Genomic DNA, 12955 nt, shown 5'->3' with positions numbered 1-12955 from the left:
GGAGGACCTGCGTAGTGCAGAAAAGGAACATGAACCACGTCAGGGTCCTCCTCCGCATCGTTGTTGAAGCCTCTTGACCTGTCTTCTAAGGTCGCCGAGCGCCACAGCAGCGGAGGCGTCACAAGGGCGCCACCACGCGTCAGCCGTAGATTGCTCAGTGATCGGCCCTGCGGCTCATTCTCGCCCAGCAGGTGCTCAGTCTTATTCCAAATCCACCAGCTCCTGCTGCTCGGGAACTGTTGCTCCAGGTACTTGCCATGGTGAAACGGGGCTGGATGGCTCTCAAGGGTCAGTGCGAGAACTGCCAACTCAGACCGCCGGTCCAGACCAACAAGGCCTGGTGGCCCGAAACGGTCATCGTACGCGACTGGTGGCGTTCGCATCGAAAGCGGAGGCCCTGCCAACAGGTCGTGCTCGATTTCGTACAGGCGCGTCCGAATGTAAATCGGCCCCAAAATCGATTGGTCACACCACCATCGAGATGTATGAAGGTTTGCGGACTCCACGACTGGCGTCTCTGCCCCTGCGAACGTTGCCATAGCCTTTGCCAGTCTGCGCAGCGCCCACACGCGTGACACGTGCATGCCGCCGTTCAGCAGCACGGTAGGGTTGGCCCTCTTCACAATTGTGGTGCTGTAGAAGAGCGGATCGTCGCGCGACCGCTGCGGTCGCGTCATGTACGGCGACGTCGCGTCACGCTTGCCTAGCAAGTCGTTCAGCATCCACCGTGGCTTTCCCCTGAAGGACTCCTCGAGTTGCTCACGCACCTTGCTGCCGCACTGGCGCGCGTAGGACACGACCTTCCTCACGTCGAAGCTCGAAATGTGGTTGCGCGCCACCTCAATCATGTGGTCCAGCGTCGCAAAGGCCACTGGGCACCGCAGGAAACCCTTCGAGTGCTGACCCCACGAACAAAGATGCTCGCTACTGTACACCACAGGCGGCATCTGCAGCAAAGGGCGCTGCACGTCTGCCGCGCCGCTGTGCATCTCGGCTTGCAGGCGCGCCATGTAAAGTGGCGCCTTCTTCTCCCCATAGTCCTCCCATGCCCGAACGGCAGCGACGTCCAGGTCGCTTTCCTTCGCCGGTGAAAAGCGTGCGAACTTTCCGAGAAAAGGGATAAAGTCGGCTCCTGTCCAGAAAACGTCGCTGTCCAGTATGACAACGATGTCGTCGTCGCGCAGCCCCTCCTGCTCCACGAAGTCGATATACGTTTTGAAGCGCTCGACGTGCGAGTAGGTCCCATTGAAGCCGGTAACCGGAATGCTGATGCCCGCCAGCGCCGCAGCGCCAAGGGCGGTGCACAGTTTCCAGTCGACGGCCGTAGAGAGGGTGAGAAAGCGCACACGTGTGCGGCGTTCGCGACGGATGCCGTGGCTCGCCAGATACGCCTCGATCTCCGCCTCCACGGCCTCTTGGCGACGTGAGCGACTATGCGCAGCGTCGGGGACAGTCTTACCTGCGGCGCCAGCGACGACGACTTCGCTGCCATGCGGAAGCGGCCCCACAAACACGGCGTTTTCGCGATACGCTGCGGCTTTGGAGCGGTATGGAATGGCAAGGCTGCTGCCATCTCCAACGCGTGCGTAGCGGCGCGGCCGAATCCACACAGCTCCCACGACAAGCAGCAACAGGGCAAAAGTGATGATGCACCTCTTAGCACCCCTGCGACTCAGTCGCCGCCGCAGCAGCCTTCGCCGCTTTGCCCCTGAGAGCACGGCTGCGCACACCGACATCTTGCTTGGTGAGCCACTTGTGCATACTGCGTGGGACAGGACTTCGTCCTCGGACCTGACTGATCTCGCAGGCATGCTGTTCCGCTGTGTGTGTCTGGCGCATGTGACTTGAGAGACGAGAAGGAGAGCCAAAGAAGCCTTTTGTGCTTGCAGCGTTCAGGTGAGCATAACTGGCATGAGTGGGCCGTCGGTGGCAGCCGCTTGCCTGGGCGCCGTGCTTCGACAAAGACAGCCGACGGGCGCCATAAACGCATAATCTTGTCTTCCCATTCCGTTTCTCTTTTTCGGTCGTCCCATTCAGTGTCTCCTTCGGCCACCGTCCCCACCTGCACAGCTGTGCGCCGACAGGCACAGCTCAGCCTCCCTGCCCCCTTCCTCGGGCACGTGCTGCGCGCCTCCTCCCGCCTTCCCTCGGCTACCGTTCCGGCTCTCTTCTGAGCACCGCACGCCTTGCGCGGGCGCGGTGCGCCGTGCCGGATGCTCCAGCGACAAAGACCAGGCGGTGGCGCCGCCATGCCGGCGCAATGGCAGGCCTGCCCGCTTTCCCCTCGCGCAGGAATTCACAGTGGCTGAAGGCAAGCGGGTGTGAGAGGCGCTCACGTGGCGCGCCAGCAGCGCCGTCACAGGTGCGCGGATGCGCCGCGGTATACCATCCCCCGCCGTTGTGCGGGCCGTGCAGAGCGGCATGAGCAGGAGTGGGGGGAGAGTCGGGAGCACCGACAACCGCGCCTATTTCTCTCTCGGTCTCCGCTGGTCGCATGGCCTTCGCGTCAGTTCCGGCTTCAGCACCACTGCTTCGCGCGCAGCGCGATGCCGGCAGGGGAAGCGGAGGCTACAGCAGAAGGCAAGACGACGGAGGACAGGTGGAGGGGGGCGGAGAAAGCCGGGAGAGGGAGCAGCACCGCGTTCGCGGCAGTTGCGCGGCCCTTTCGTTGCGCAGACGAGGAGGAGGGCGTCGCCCTCTGCTTGTCAATGATGCGGTTTCCCTCTCTGTTTTTGGTTTCTGCTGCTACTCGCCTCCACACCCACAGGAGGGGTACGGCGTTGGCGCCACTCGCGAGCATCGATGACACACCGTCGCACGAAGACGACGTTGATCAGGGCACACGACGAGTACAGCACAACGCCGATGCTATCAGCAACTGCACGTTGTGCCGAGGGGAGAAGGGAGCAGGTGGCGGGGAGAGAAGAGAGAGCGCCCTCCCCGTCTCCAGGGACAGTCGGGTGGAGTGGTAGGCCGGCACGAAGACGGCTTGGCTTCTCCGAAAGGGACGCCGGCGTGCGGCGCTCATTTGAAGTGCCTCTTCATGAAGTCCCGAAAGGCCACCGAGTCCTGAGTGCGGTTCAGCACTGCGGCCCACTTTTGCTTCCGCTTCTCCTCTGCAGTACCCGCTTTGGAAGGACTGCGCCACAGCACGTTCCGAAATAACACGTCGTGGTCGTAACTGTTTGTGTGGGGCGCCGGAAGGTGTGCCTTCAAAGCAGAGGGAGGAGGCGTGGTGTCGGGGCCAGCTGGCACATTCGCCGACGACTGAGCGGAGGAGGATGAGGCAGATCCGCCGGCCCTCGGCTGCTCCTGCTGACGACGACTGCGCGGCGCACGCAGTTCCGCCAGGCCTGCGCTTTCCAGCTCGATTTGATCGTCATCATCATCACTGCTGCTGCTCGCGTTCTCAGTCTGCGCGAAGGAGCTGCATGGCCCAGACGGGGCCCCGGCCAAGCATGTGGCACCGTTCTCGCCCGCCTCACCCTTCGCCACATTGTCGACGCGCTTCTCATCGTCGTCTCCGCGCCTGTCTTCGCTGCAGGACCCTGTCGTCGCTTGGGTGTCGACGCGGCGCCGCTTGATGAGGCTCTGCGCAGGCAGGCTCTCTTTGTGAATGATGCCAGACATGCGCGCAGCGACCACTCCAGCCTCGGGGAAGAAATAGCGCACGGGGGCAGCGGGGGAGAAGAGCTACGGAGAGAAGGCCCGATGGTGCTGCTGTGCGGCGTTGCTTGCGCGGGACTATGCGCTGGCGGAAGGAGGCAAAAACAGGATAGGCAGGGGCACGCACCAGGAGGTTATAACGGCCAGAGAGGTAGCAGGACGAGCACCTGCACATGGCTCTTGCACCTTTGTGTGTGCGCGCGAAGGTGGTGAGCCGACCACGCATGGAACACAATGAGAGGGGGAGGGAGGAGAGAGAGAGAGAGCACGTGCGAGAGCGAGCGCGCTCGCAGACAGCTAAGTGGGTGCTTGGCATGTGGTGCCCAGCTGCACACGAGCATGTGCGCCGCTGCATTGTGCCTTGCTCGAGCGGCAAGCGCTCTGGACGGCTGGAGGCTGAGCAGTTGAGAGCGCTGCAGCGAGGGAGGGGGCGATTGGATCCCATGAGCAAGGGCAAGAAGAGGCGGAGAGGGACGAGCTGCCGCGCCTGTCTGCATCTCTCGGCTGGAAAACTACTCTGTGTGTGGCTCTCGACCAAACGCGTGTGGTGCGCACGCCGGCTAAGCCGAAAGGCGCAAAGTTGCAGGGCGCGGAGAGAGGGGAACGAGGCAAGGCAGGGGCATCCGCCACGGGCAGAAAACAGCGCACCTCAAGGCGAGCGAGCAGTAGGGGTGCTGGCGCGTGCGTACAACCGCTGTGCCATCTGCAGAGCGCAGCGTAGAAAAACGCAAGAAGAGGATACGGAGGAGGCCATTGGGGGCGGGGAGCAAGTAGAGATGTGCACCCGGCCGCTGCATCGGCGCCCTTGCCTCTCTCCCTCCCCCTTCACCTTCGATCGATTTTGCTGTGCGTGCGCTTCAGCCAGCTGCCAAGACGGCCTCTGCCGCCTCTTCCTCCTCCCTCCACTCCCCTCGCCCGAATAGACAATCGGGTCGGTCTTCCAGGCTTGCGATGCGGAGCTTCTTCTGCGCCGCGGATGGCAGCAACGACGCGATCAGCGAGTTGTATGTGCAGGTGAGCATGTGGACCGCGTTAAGCACAAACAAAAGGCCGTGCAGCATCAGGGCCCGATACACGGCGTCGAGCCACGCGTGCACCCCGATGCCGGCCCCGGCCAGGGGTGCTGATACCCGAGCTGCGCGTCTTCGGCGGCGATCTGTGCCGCTGCAGCTTCCTGTTCCTCTCGGACGGTGTCTGCAGAGGCGCCGTACAGGCTTTCGTACTCCTGGTAGTCGTCCATGCCGATAGAGGCCAAGCAGCCCCGCCTTTCCATCATCTTCTGCATGCGCTTTAGGTACGCATCGACCGCGTCATAGTTGCGCATCGGGCCCAGGCACTCCACGGCGCTCTGCACAAACATGTTGATGCGGTTCACCGGCGACCCGTAAAGCCGATTGACGCCGCGTACGATGTCGAGGCTGCGGCCCACCATGATAAGCTCCTTCGGGAGACGTCGTATGTCGCGCAGGGCCTCTTTTGCCCGCTCGTGCGCCCTCTGCTGCATCGCCATCACCTCGTCGCGTGTGACCTCACCGTAGCTGCCAGCCTGGATCGCTTCGAAGGGCTTCTGCGCCTGGATAGAGGCAAACATCTCAGCATCGTCGATGCCCCAGTCGTGCACTACCCGCCGAAGTGACTCCCTGTCATGGGTGAAAAGGCTTACAAAGAGGAGCGCGTATTGATAGCGAAAGCGCACCCGCTCCCGCGTGGCGAGGCCAAAGTCGATGAGGACGACTTGGCAGTCGCTCGGGTCATGCGCTGCCTTGGCGTGCCGGGCCGCCGTCGCCGCCGGCGTGGTGGTGGTGGTGTTCGCAGCGGCGCTCTCAGGGCCGACGGTTGCCGGCGCTGGATCGGCCTGCGGCATGGGCCGCACAAGCACATTAGCAGCGTGGGGGTCGGCGTGGACGAAGCCATGCTTAAACACCATGTCGCCGACGGCGTCGAACAAGGTGGTCAGAACACGCTTCTCATCGTACTGTGCCCGTACAGACTCGACATCGCTCAGCTTCGTTCCCTCGATCCACTCCAGCACGAGCAACTGCGCTGAGGTGTACGCGTCGTGCACACGCGGGATGTACAAGCGCGGGTTGCCGCGGAAGGCGCGCCGGAAGCGCTTCGCGTTGGAGGCCTCCACAGTGAAGTCCATCTCGCGTTCCAATGCGTCGCACACCGTCTTCTTCGACCAGTCCGTCGGTAAGTCAAAGAGGAGCTTGAGCAGAGTCATGATTGTGCTGTACATGCACAGATCCCACGCAGCCTGCGTGGATATACACGGCCTGCGCAGCGCCACGGCCACCTTCCGGTACTTGGGTGCCGACTCGGTGATACGGCCAAGGCCTGCCCGACTGACGTCTCCACCGTACAGGAACCTCTCTGCTCTTGGCTCGGCTTCACCCAGATACTGAAGAGACGGTATCGCGCAATGCATTCTGGCGCTGTCACTTGGATGCGTACGCTTCCATTGTGGGTACCCTTGGCAAACAAGACGCCTATGCCCATCAGATTCTTTTTGGATACACAGCTCGCAAGCTTTGCGAGGCGTCGCGGCATGTACCAGATGCGACTCTTGTGGGGGCGAAAAACGTGTTCCTCCTCGCCTGTTCTCTCCAGTAAATGCGTTGTGTTGGCGCCAATGTGCCGTGCAAGCTTGCCGAAGAGCTTTTTAGACTCTTCGTCGGTGAGAGGCCGCATTTTTTTTCTAGTGCTAGCGGAATCAGGGGGGCGCCTTCACCCTGACGAGCGCCGCGGTAGAAAAGTAGAGCCCTTGCCGGGTTACACCACAGCCGCTAGCTTTGAGTTCAGCGAATGGTAGATTGTTGATGGGGGCAAAAAAGAAAGAGCGACGTTGTTGAGGAGGAGAAGTGACGTGTGGAGCGCATAGCCAACGAAATACATGCCACACGCATGCTCGCCGAAGCGGCACAGGCGACAGCCTGGCGTAGTCGCCCGCGCCGCCCGCAGCGACCTACTCTACACTTATTCGCTATCTGGTGAAGAAGACATACGCAAAGAGCGCGACGATAGTCATGCAGTTGGCTGAGCAGAGTACAGCGAAAGTACGACGCGCCGATGTCACATAAGGACGCAGCCGCTGCTATTTTCGCGAGCCTTTTCCAGCTCCAGCTGCGCTTTGGATGCACTCACCAGTGCCTTGTCGGCATTGTAATCGATCCTGTCTAGCATCGTTCCCTGCTCGACTACCATGGTGTGAAGGCCCTCGAATACGCGGTGGATCTCCTGGATGCTGTCAAGGATATCCTTCATTCCGTTGCTCGTTTGATCGCGCTGCATCTCCTCGATCAGGAGAGACCGTATGTCCTGCTCCGTAAAGCCCATTTCAAGCAAGTGGGCAGTTCTTGCTTCTTGCCGGACAGCGTTGTAGGCAGCATCACTTCCAATCTTCATGTACCTGGCCGATTTCAGCTCCCGCCGGTGCAGTTGCGTTCCAAATAGTTCCTGCACAGACTTGAAGTGTAGAGCAAGCTCCTTGAGGCGCAGCGTTAGGTGCATACGGACGCTTTTCACAATGCGTACTTCTTCCTCAGAGTACGCACTTTTGAGATGCGTGCCGACAACAATAGCATGCTCCAGCGTTTTGAGTGCAGCTTGAATCTCGGCTGCCTGCTTATCGATTGCTGCTCGGAGTTCGTCTTCTTCCTCTCCGCTGCGGAGCTTCGGCTTCAGGAAACGGAGGTGCATGGAGCGGAGCTGCTCGATTTGGCCAAGGAGGGCGAGCGCATTCTCCTCGAAATCAGACGGAAGCCTGCTCCAAAGCGGAACTATAAAAAGGTGCTCCGGTGGCTGCTCTTGCGCTGGAGATGCACAGCGGCTGTACCTTGTGTGCGCAGCAGCACGCCGCTCACAAAACTCGACAAGGCGGTCTCTGACTTTTGGCGGCATTGCCCCGCCGGCATCTTTTTGAGCCTCTCGAGGTGGCCTTGTCAAGAAACGTCGAAAGAGGAGGGGAGAAAGAGATCGGGGAGGCAGTGGAAGGAGAACAAAAGCTGCGTCGCCGCCAGGAAGTCGCCCTCTGCGGCATCGCGCACGCAGCCAGCGACGACAGCTTGCGGGAATCCCGCGCATAGGACCCCAGGGCTGCAAAGACACGGGTGAGCCGACCGGTGCAGCACACAAATGTACTCCGATCCCCAGTCAAACACGTAGCAGCGGAGGAGGGAAGCGCGCCAGCCGCGGCGAAAAGCGCAGGCGCTAACGAGAAGGGAGCTATTACAGACAGGCCGAAGAAGCGGACGATTGGCAAAAAGCAGGGCATCGCGATTGTGCTCTTGAGGCTGACGAGGCATGCTCGGCTCAGTGGCAGTTCGGGTGCCGAGCTCGGACGGTGAGAGCGCCCGCACAGTACAAAGCACCGATGATCAGCACGCGAGCAGTCCCTTATTTTCTCTAGCCTGATACGATCTGAGATGGGCGAGAAAAAGAGACGATGGAGTATTTTAATGGAGAACGGTAACGGCAGCAACAGCAACAGCAGGGAAAGCGAGAACAAAGAAAAGGAAGAACGTCGCCGAGACACACTTGCCGCAGGCTGTGCCAGCAAACAGAAAGGGAAATACAGCGAATAAAGGCAACGACTGCAAAATGAGCCGTTCAATGGCAGATGAGAGGAGGCCCCCCTCCCCCATGTAGAGAAAAAGGTGCGGGCTAATAGTGATAAGCTGCATTCCTATTATTATTTTCCTTGTAAAGAGCGGAGGCGGGGTGACGAAAGACTACCGCTGCGCCCCCCACCCCTCAGAGAAGATACTCGCGCAGCTTCTGGAGCCTTTCAGCGGCAGCGTGAAGCTCACACGGTGACCGGCAGCAGGCAAACCGGACATAGCTCTCGTAGAGGGGCTTGCTCTCGGCTTTGCAAAACGCTGTCACAGGAATGGCGCACACGCCGATTTTCTTGGTTAGCCACATACAGAATTGCCAGTCCTTTGCTTGTGACTTGTTCGAGGGGCCATAGTAGTGCTTCGGATCCACTTTTGCAATGCCAGCAAGAACAAAGAACCCACCCTGGGGCTTGCCGTAGGTCAGGTGCATGTATACTTCATCGGAGATTACAACCGCGTCGAGCTGCTTTGCTACTTCTGCGATGATCTCGAGTTCCGCCACGTCCCATACCTTACCGGGGATGTTCTGTGGCGTGTTGATGAGAATGAGCTTCGTCTTCTCGCTAACTGCCTCGAGCAGCGCCTCGCGGGTCAGCTTCCAGCTATCGGCCGACTCAGTGGAGGGCCGAAGAGACACGTACCTCGCCACACCGCCCGAGACAGCGATGTCCTGGTAGTACGCATCGTAAAAGGGCTCAACGAGAACGACTTCATCGCCATGGTTGACAAGGGCCTGAAATATGGCGTTGAGGGCCTGCGTGACGCCATTCGTCACAACGACGTTCGACGGCTGAATGTCACGGGAGAGGAGCTTCGTGTAACTTCTGCACAGCTGCCCCACGAGCTCGGGCTAAGGCGAGAATAGCCGAGTCGGATCCTCGCACATACGCGTGAAGTTAACGAATACGCGCTCCTCGTGGAGCCACAGCTCCACCAGCTCCCTCCCTAGAATGTTCGTCACGGATTCGCGAGCCCGGCTGTCGTGACGGGCGGCCACCATCCATGCATAGTAATCATGCTGTCTGCCGAAAAGACTCTCCTTAGGAGGACCTGCGTAGTGCAGAAAAGGAACATGAACCACGTCAGGGTCCTCCTCCGCATCGTTGTTGAAGCCTCTTGACCTGTCTTCTAAGGTCGCCGAGCGCCACAGCAGCGGAGGCGTCACAAGGGCGCCACCACGCGTCAGCCGTAGATTGCTCAGTGATCGGCCCTGCGGCTCATTCTCGCCCAGCAGGTGCTCAGTCTTCTTCCAAATCCACCAGCTCCTGCTGCTCGGGAACTGTTGCTCCAGGTACTTGCCGTGGTGAAACGGGGCTGGATGGCTCTCAAGGGTCAGTGCGAGAACTGCCAACTCAGACCGCCGGTCCAGACCAACAAGGCCTGGTGGCCCGAAACGGTCATCGTACGCGACTGGTGGCGTTCGCATCGAAAGCGGAGGCCCTGCCAACAGGTCGTGCTCGATTTCGTACAGGCGCGTCCGAATGTAAATCGGCCCCAAAATCGATTGGTCACAAAGCCATTGAGACGTGCGGAAGCTCAAGAGCTCCGCGACTGGCGTCTCTGCCCCTGCGAACGTTGCCATAGCCTTTGCCAGTCTGCGCAGCGCCCACACGCGTGACACGTGCATGCCGCCGTTCAGCAGCACGGTAGGGTTGGCCCTCTTCACAATTGTGGTGCTGTAGAAGAGCGGATCGTCGCGCGACCGCTGCGGTCGCGTCATGTACGGCGACGTCGCGTCACGCTTGCCTAGCAAGTCGTTCAGCATCCACCGTGGCTTTCCCCTGAAGGACTCCTCGAGTTGCTCACGCACCTTGCTGCCGCACTGGCGCGCGTAGGACACGACCTTCCTCACGTCGAAGCTCGAAATGTGGTTGCGCGCCACCTCAATCATGTGGTCCAGCGTCGCAAAGGCCACTGGGCACCGCAGGAAACCCTTCGAGTGCTGACCCCACGAACAAAGATGCTCGCTACTGTACACCACAGGCGGCATCTGCAGCAAAGGGCGCTGCACGTCTGCCGCGCCGCTGTGCATCTCGGCTTGCAGGCGCGCCATGTAAAGTGGCGCCTTCTTCTCCCCATAGTCCTCCCATGCCCGAACGGCAGCGACGTCCAGGTCGCTTTCCTTCGCCGGTGAAAAGCGTGCGAACTTTCCGAGAAAAGGGATAAAGTCGGCTCCTGTCCAGAAAACGTCGCTGTCCAGTATGACAACGATGTCGTCGTCGCGCAGCCCCTCCTGCTCCACGAAGTCGATATACGTTTTGAAGCGCTCGACGTGCGAGTAGGTCCCATTGAAGCCGGTAACCGGAATGCTGATGCCCGCCAGCGCCGCAGCGCCAAGGGCGGTGCACAGTTTCCAGTCGACGGCCGTAGAGAGGGTGAGAAAGCGCACACGTGTGCGGCGTTCGCGACGGATGCCGTGGCTCGCCAGATACGCCTCGATCTCCGCCTCCACGGCCTCTTGGCGACGTGAGCGACTATGCGCAGCGTCGGGGACAGTCTTACCTGCGGCGCCAGCGACGACGACTTCGCTGCCATGCGGAAGCGGCCCCACAAACACGGCGTTTTCGCGATACGCTGCGGCTTTGGAGCGGTATGGAATGGCAAGGCTGCTGCCATCTCCAACGCGTGCGTAGCGGCGCGGCCGAATCCACACAGCTCCCACGACAAGCAGCAACAGGGCAAAAGTGATGATGCACCTCTTAGCACCCCTGCGACTCAGTCGCCGCCGCAGCAGCCTTCGCCGCTTTGCCCCTGAGAGCACGGCTGCGCACACCGACATCTTGCTTGGTGAGCCACTTGTGCATACTGCGTGGGACAGGACTTCGTCCTCGGACCTGACTGATCTCGCAGGCATGCTGTTCCGCTGTGTGTGTCTGGCGCATGTGACTTGAGAGACGAGAAGGAGAGCCAAAGAAGCCTTTTGTGCTTGCAGCGTTCAGGTGAGCATAACTGGCATGAGTGGGCCGTCGGTGGCAGCCGCTTGCCTGGGCGCCGTGCTTCGACAAAGACAGCCGACGGGCGCCATAAACGCATAATCTTGTCTTCCCATTCCGTTTCTCTTTTTCGGTCGTCCCATTCAGTGTCTCCTTCGGCCACCGTCCCCACCTGCACAGCTGTGCGCCGACAGGCACAGCTCAGCCTCCCTGCCCCCTTCCTCGGGCACGTGCTGCGCGCCTCCTCCCGCCTTCCCTCGGCTACCGTTCCGGCTCTCTTCTGAGCACCGCACGCCTTGCGCGGGCGCGGTGCGCCGTGCCGGATGCTCCAGCGACAAAGACCAGGCGGTGGCGCCGCCATGCCGGCGCAATGGCAGGCCTGCCCGCTTTCCCCTCGCGCAGGAATTCACAGTGGCTGAAGGCAAGCGGGTGTGAGAGGCGCTCACGTGGCGCGCCAGCAGCGCCGTCACAGGTGCGCGGATGCGCCGCGGTATACCATCCCCCGCCGTTGTGCGGGCCGTGCAGAAGCGGCATGAGCAGGAGTGGGGGAGAGTCGGGAGCACCGACAACCGCGCCTATTTCTCTCTCGGTCTCCGCTGGTCGCATGGCCTTCGCGTCAGTTCCGGCTTCAGCACCACTGCTTCGCGCGCAGCGCGATGCCGGCAGGGAAGCGGAGGCTACAGCAGAAGGCAAGACGACGGAGGACAGGTGGAGGGGGGCGGAGAAAGCCGGGAGAGGGAGCAGCACCGCGTTCGCGGCAGTTGCGCGGCCCTTTCGTTGCGCAGACGAGGAGGAGGGCGTCGCCCTCTGCTTGTCAATGATGCGGTTTCCCTCTCTGTTTTTGGTTTCTGCTGCTACTCGCCTCCACACCCACAGGAGGGGTACGGCGTTGGCGCCACTCGCGAGCATCGATGACACACCGTCGCACGAAGACGACGTTGATCAGGGCACACGACGAGTACAGCACAACGCCGATGCTATCAGCAACTGCACGTTGTGCCGAGGGGGAGAAGGGAGCAGGTGGCGGGGGAGAGAAGAGAGAGCGCCCTCCCCGTCTCCAGGGACAGTCGGGTGGAGTGGTAGGCCGGCACGAAGACGGCTTGGCTTCTCCGAAAGGGACGCCGGCGTGCGGCGCTCATTTGAAGTGCCTCTTCATGAAGTCCCGAAAGGCCACCGAGTCCTGAGTGCGGTTCAGCACTGCGGCCCACTTTGCTTCCGCTTCTCCTCTGCAGTACCCGCTTTGGAAGGACTGCGCCACAGCACGTTCCGAAATAACACGTCGTGGTCGTAACTGTTTGTGTGGGGCGCCGGAAGGTGTGCCTTCAAAGCAGAGGGAGGAGGCGTGGTGTCGGGGCCAGCTGGCACATTCGCCGACGACTGAGCGGAGGAGGATGAGGCAGATCCGCCGGCCCTCGGCTGCTCCTGCTGACGACGACTGCGCGGCGCACGCAGTTCCGCCAGGCCTGCGCTTTCCAGCTCGATTTGATCGTCATCATCATCACTGCTGCTGCTCGCGTTCTCAGTCTGCGCGAAGGAGCTGCATGGCCCAGACGGGGCCCCGGCCAAGCATGTGGCACCGTTCTCGCCCGCCTCACCCTTCGCCACATTGTCGACGCGCTTCTCATCGTCGTCTCCGCGCCTGTCTTCGCTGCAGGACCCTGTCGTCGCTTGGGTGTCGACGCGGCGCCGCTTGATGAGGCTCTGCGCAGGCAGGCTCTCTTTGTGAATGATGCCAGACAT

At 61.2% G+C, this 12955-nt stretch overlaps 5 protein-coding genes across 5 annotated transcripts in view; all 5 read right to left on the bottom strand.

Annotated features, from left to right (window-relative positions):
- The window catches only part of LSCM1_02629 (uncharacterized protein), a gene marked incomplete at both ends in the record, with an annotated part of 1782 nt that extends 46 nt beyond the window's left edge, over nt 1-1736 (bottom strand). Inside the window, one exon of the mRNA XM_067320209.1 lies at nt 1-1736. This exon is cut by the window's left edge and continues 46 nt beyond it. Coding sequence (XP_067175584.1) covers nt 1-1736 — 1736 coding nt within the window.
- Nucleotides 1737-3024: 1288 nt separating this feature from the next.
- On the bottom strand, nt 3025-3630 carry LSCM1_02628 (uncharacterized protein; the record flags this gene model as incomplete). Its single annotated transcript, XM_067320208.1, has 1 exon — nt 3025-3630. One exon carries the CDS (start codon nt 3628-3630, stop codon nt 3025-3027), a length of 606 nt encoding a protein of 201 aa, XP_067175583.1.
- A 1096-nt stretch (nt 3631-4726) lies between these two features.
- LSCM1_02627 (uncharacterized protein) lies at nt 4727-6094 on the bottom strand (the record flags this gene model as incomplete). The annotated part of the gene is made up of 1 exon (XM_067320207.1): nt 4727-6094. The coding sequence occupies one exon, from the start codon at nt 6092-6094 to the stop codon at nt 4727-4729; it is 1368 nt and encodes a 455-aa protein (XP_067175582.1).
- A 3038-nt stretch (nt 6095-9132) lies between these two features.
- LSCM1_02625 (uncharacterized protein) lies at nt 9133-11061 on the bottom strand (the record flags this gene model as incomplete). Its single annotated transcript, XM_067320206.1, has 1 exon — nt 9133-11061. The coding sequence occupies one exon, from the start codon at nt 11059-11061 to the stop codon at nt 9133-9135; it is 1929 nt and encodes a 642-aa protein (XP_067175581.1).
- Nucleotides 11062-12406: 1345 nt separating this feature from the next.
- Nucleotides 12407-12955, bottom strand: LSCM1_02624 (uncharacterized protein; the record flags this gene model as incomplete). Its single annotated transcript, XM_067320205.1, has 1 exon — nt 12407-12955. One exon carries the CDS (start codon nt 12953-12955, stop codon nt 12407-12409), a length of 549 nt encoding a protein of 182 aa, XP_067175580.1.

The sequence above is a fragment of the Leishmania martiniquensis genome, chromosome 33 (genome assembly GCF_017916325.1).
Source record: "Leishmania martiniquensis isolate LSCM1 chromosome 33, whole genome shotgun sequence".
Lineage (NCBI taxonomy): Eukaryota > Euglenozoa > Kinetoplastea > Trypanosomatida > Trypanosomatidae > Leishmania > Leishmania martiniquensis.
This window is presented reverse-complemented; position numbering and strand designations above follow the sequence as displayed.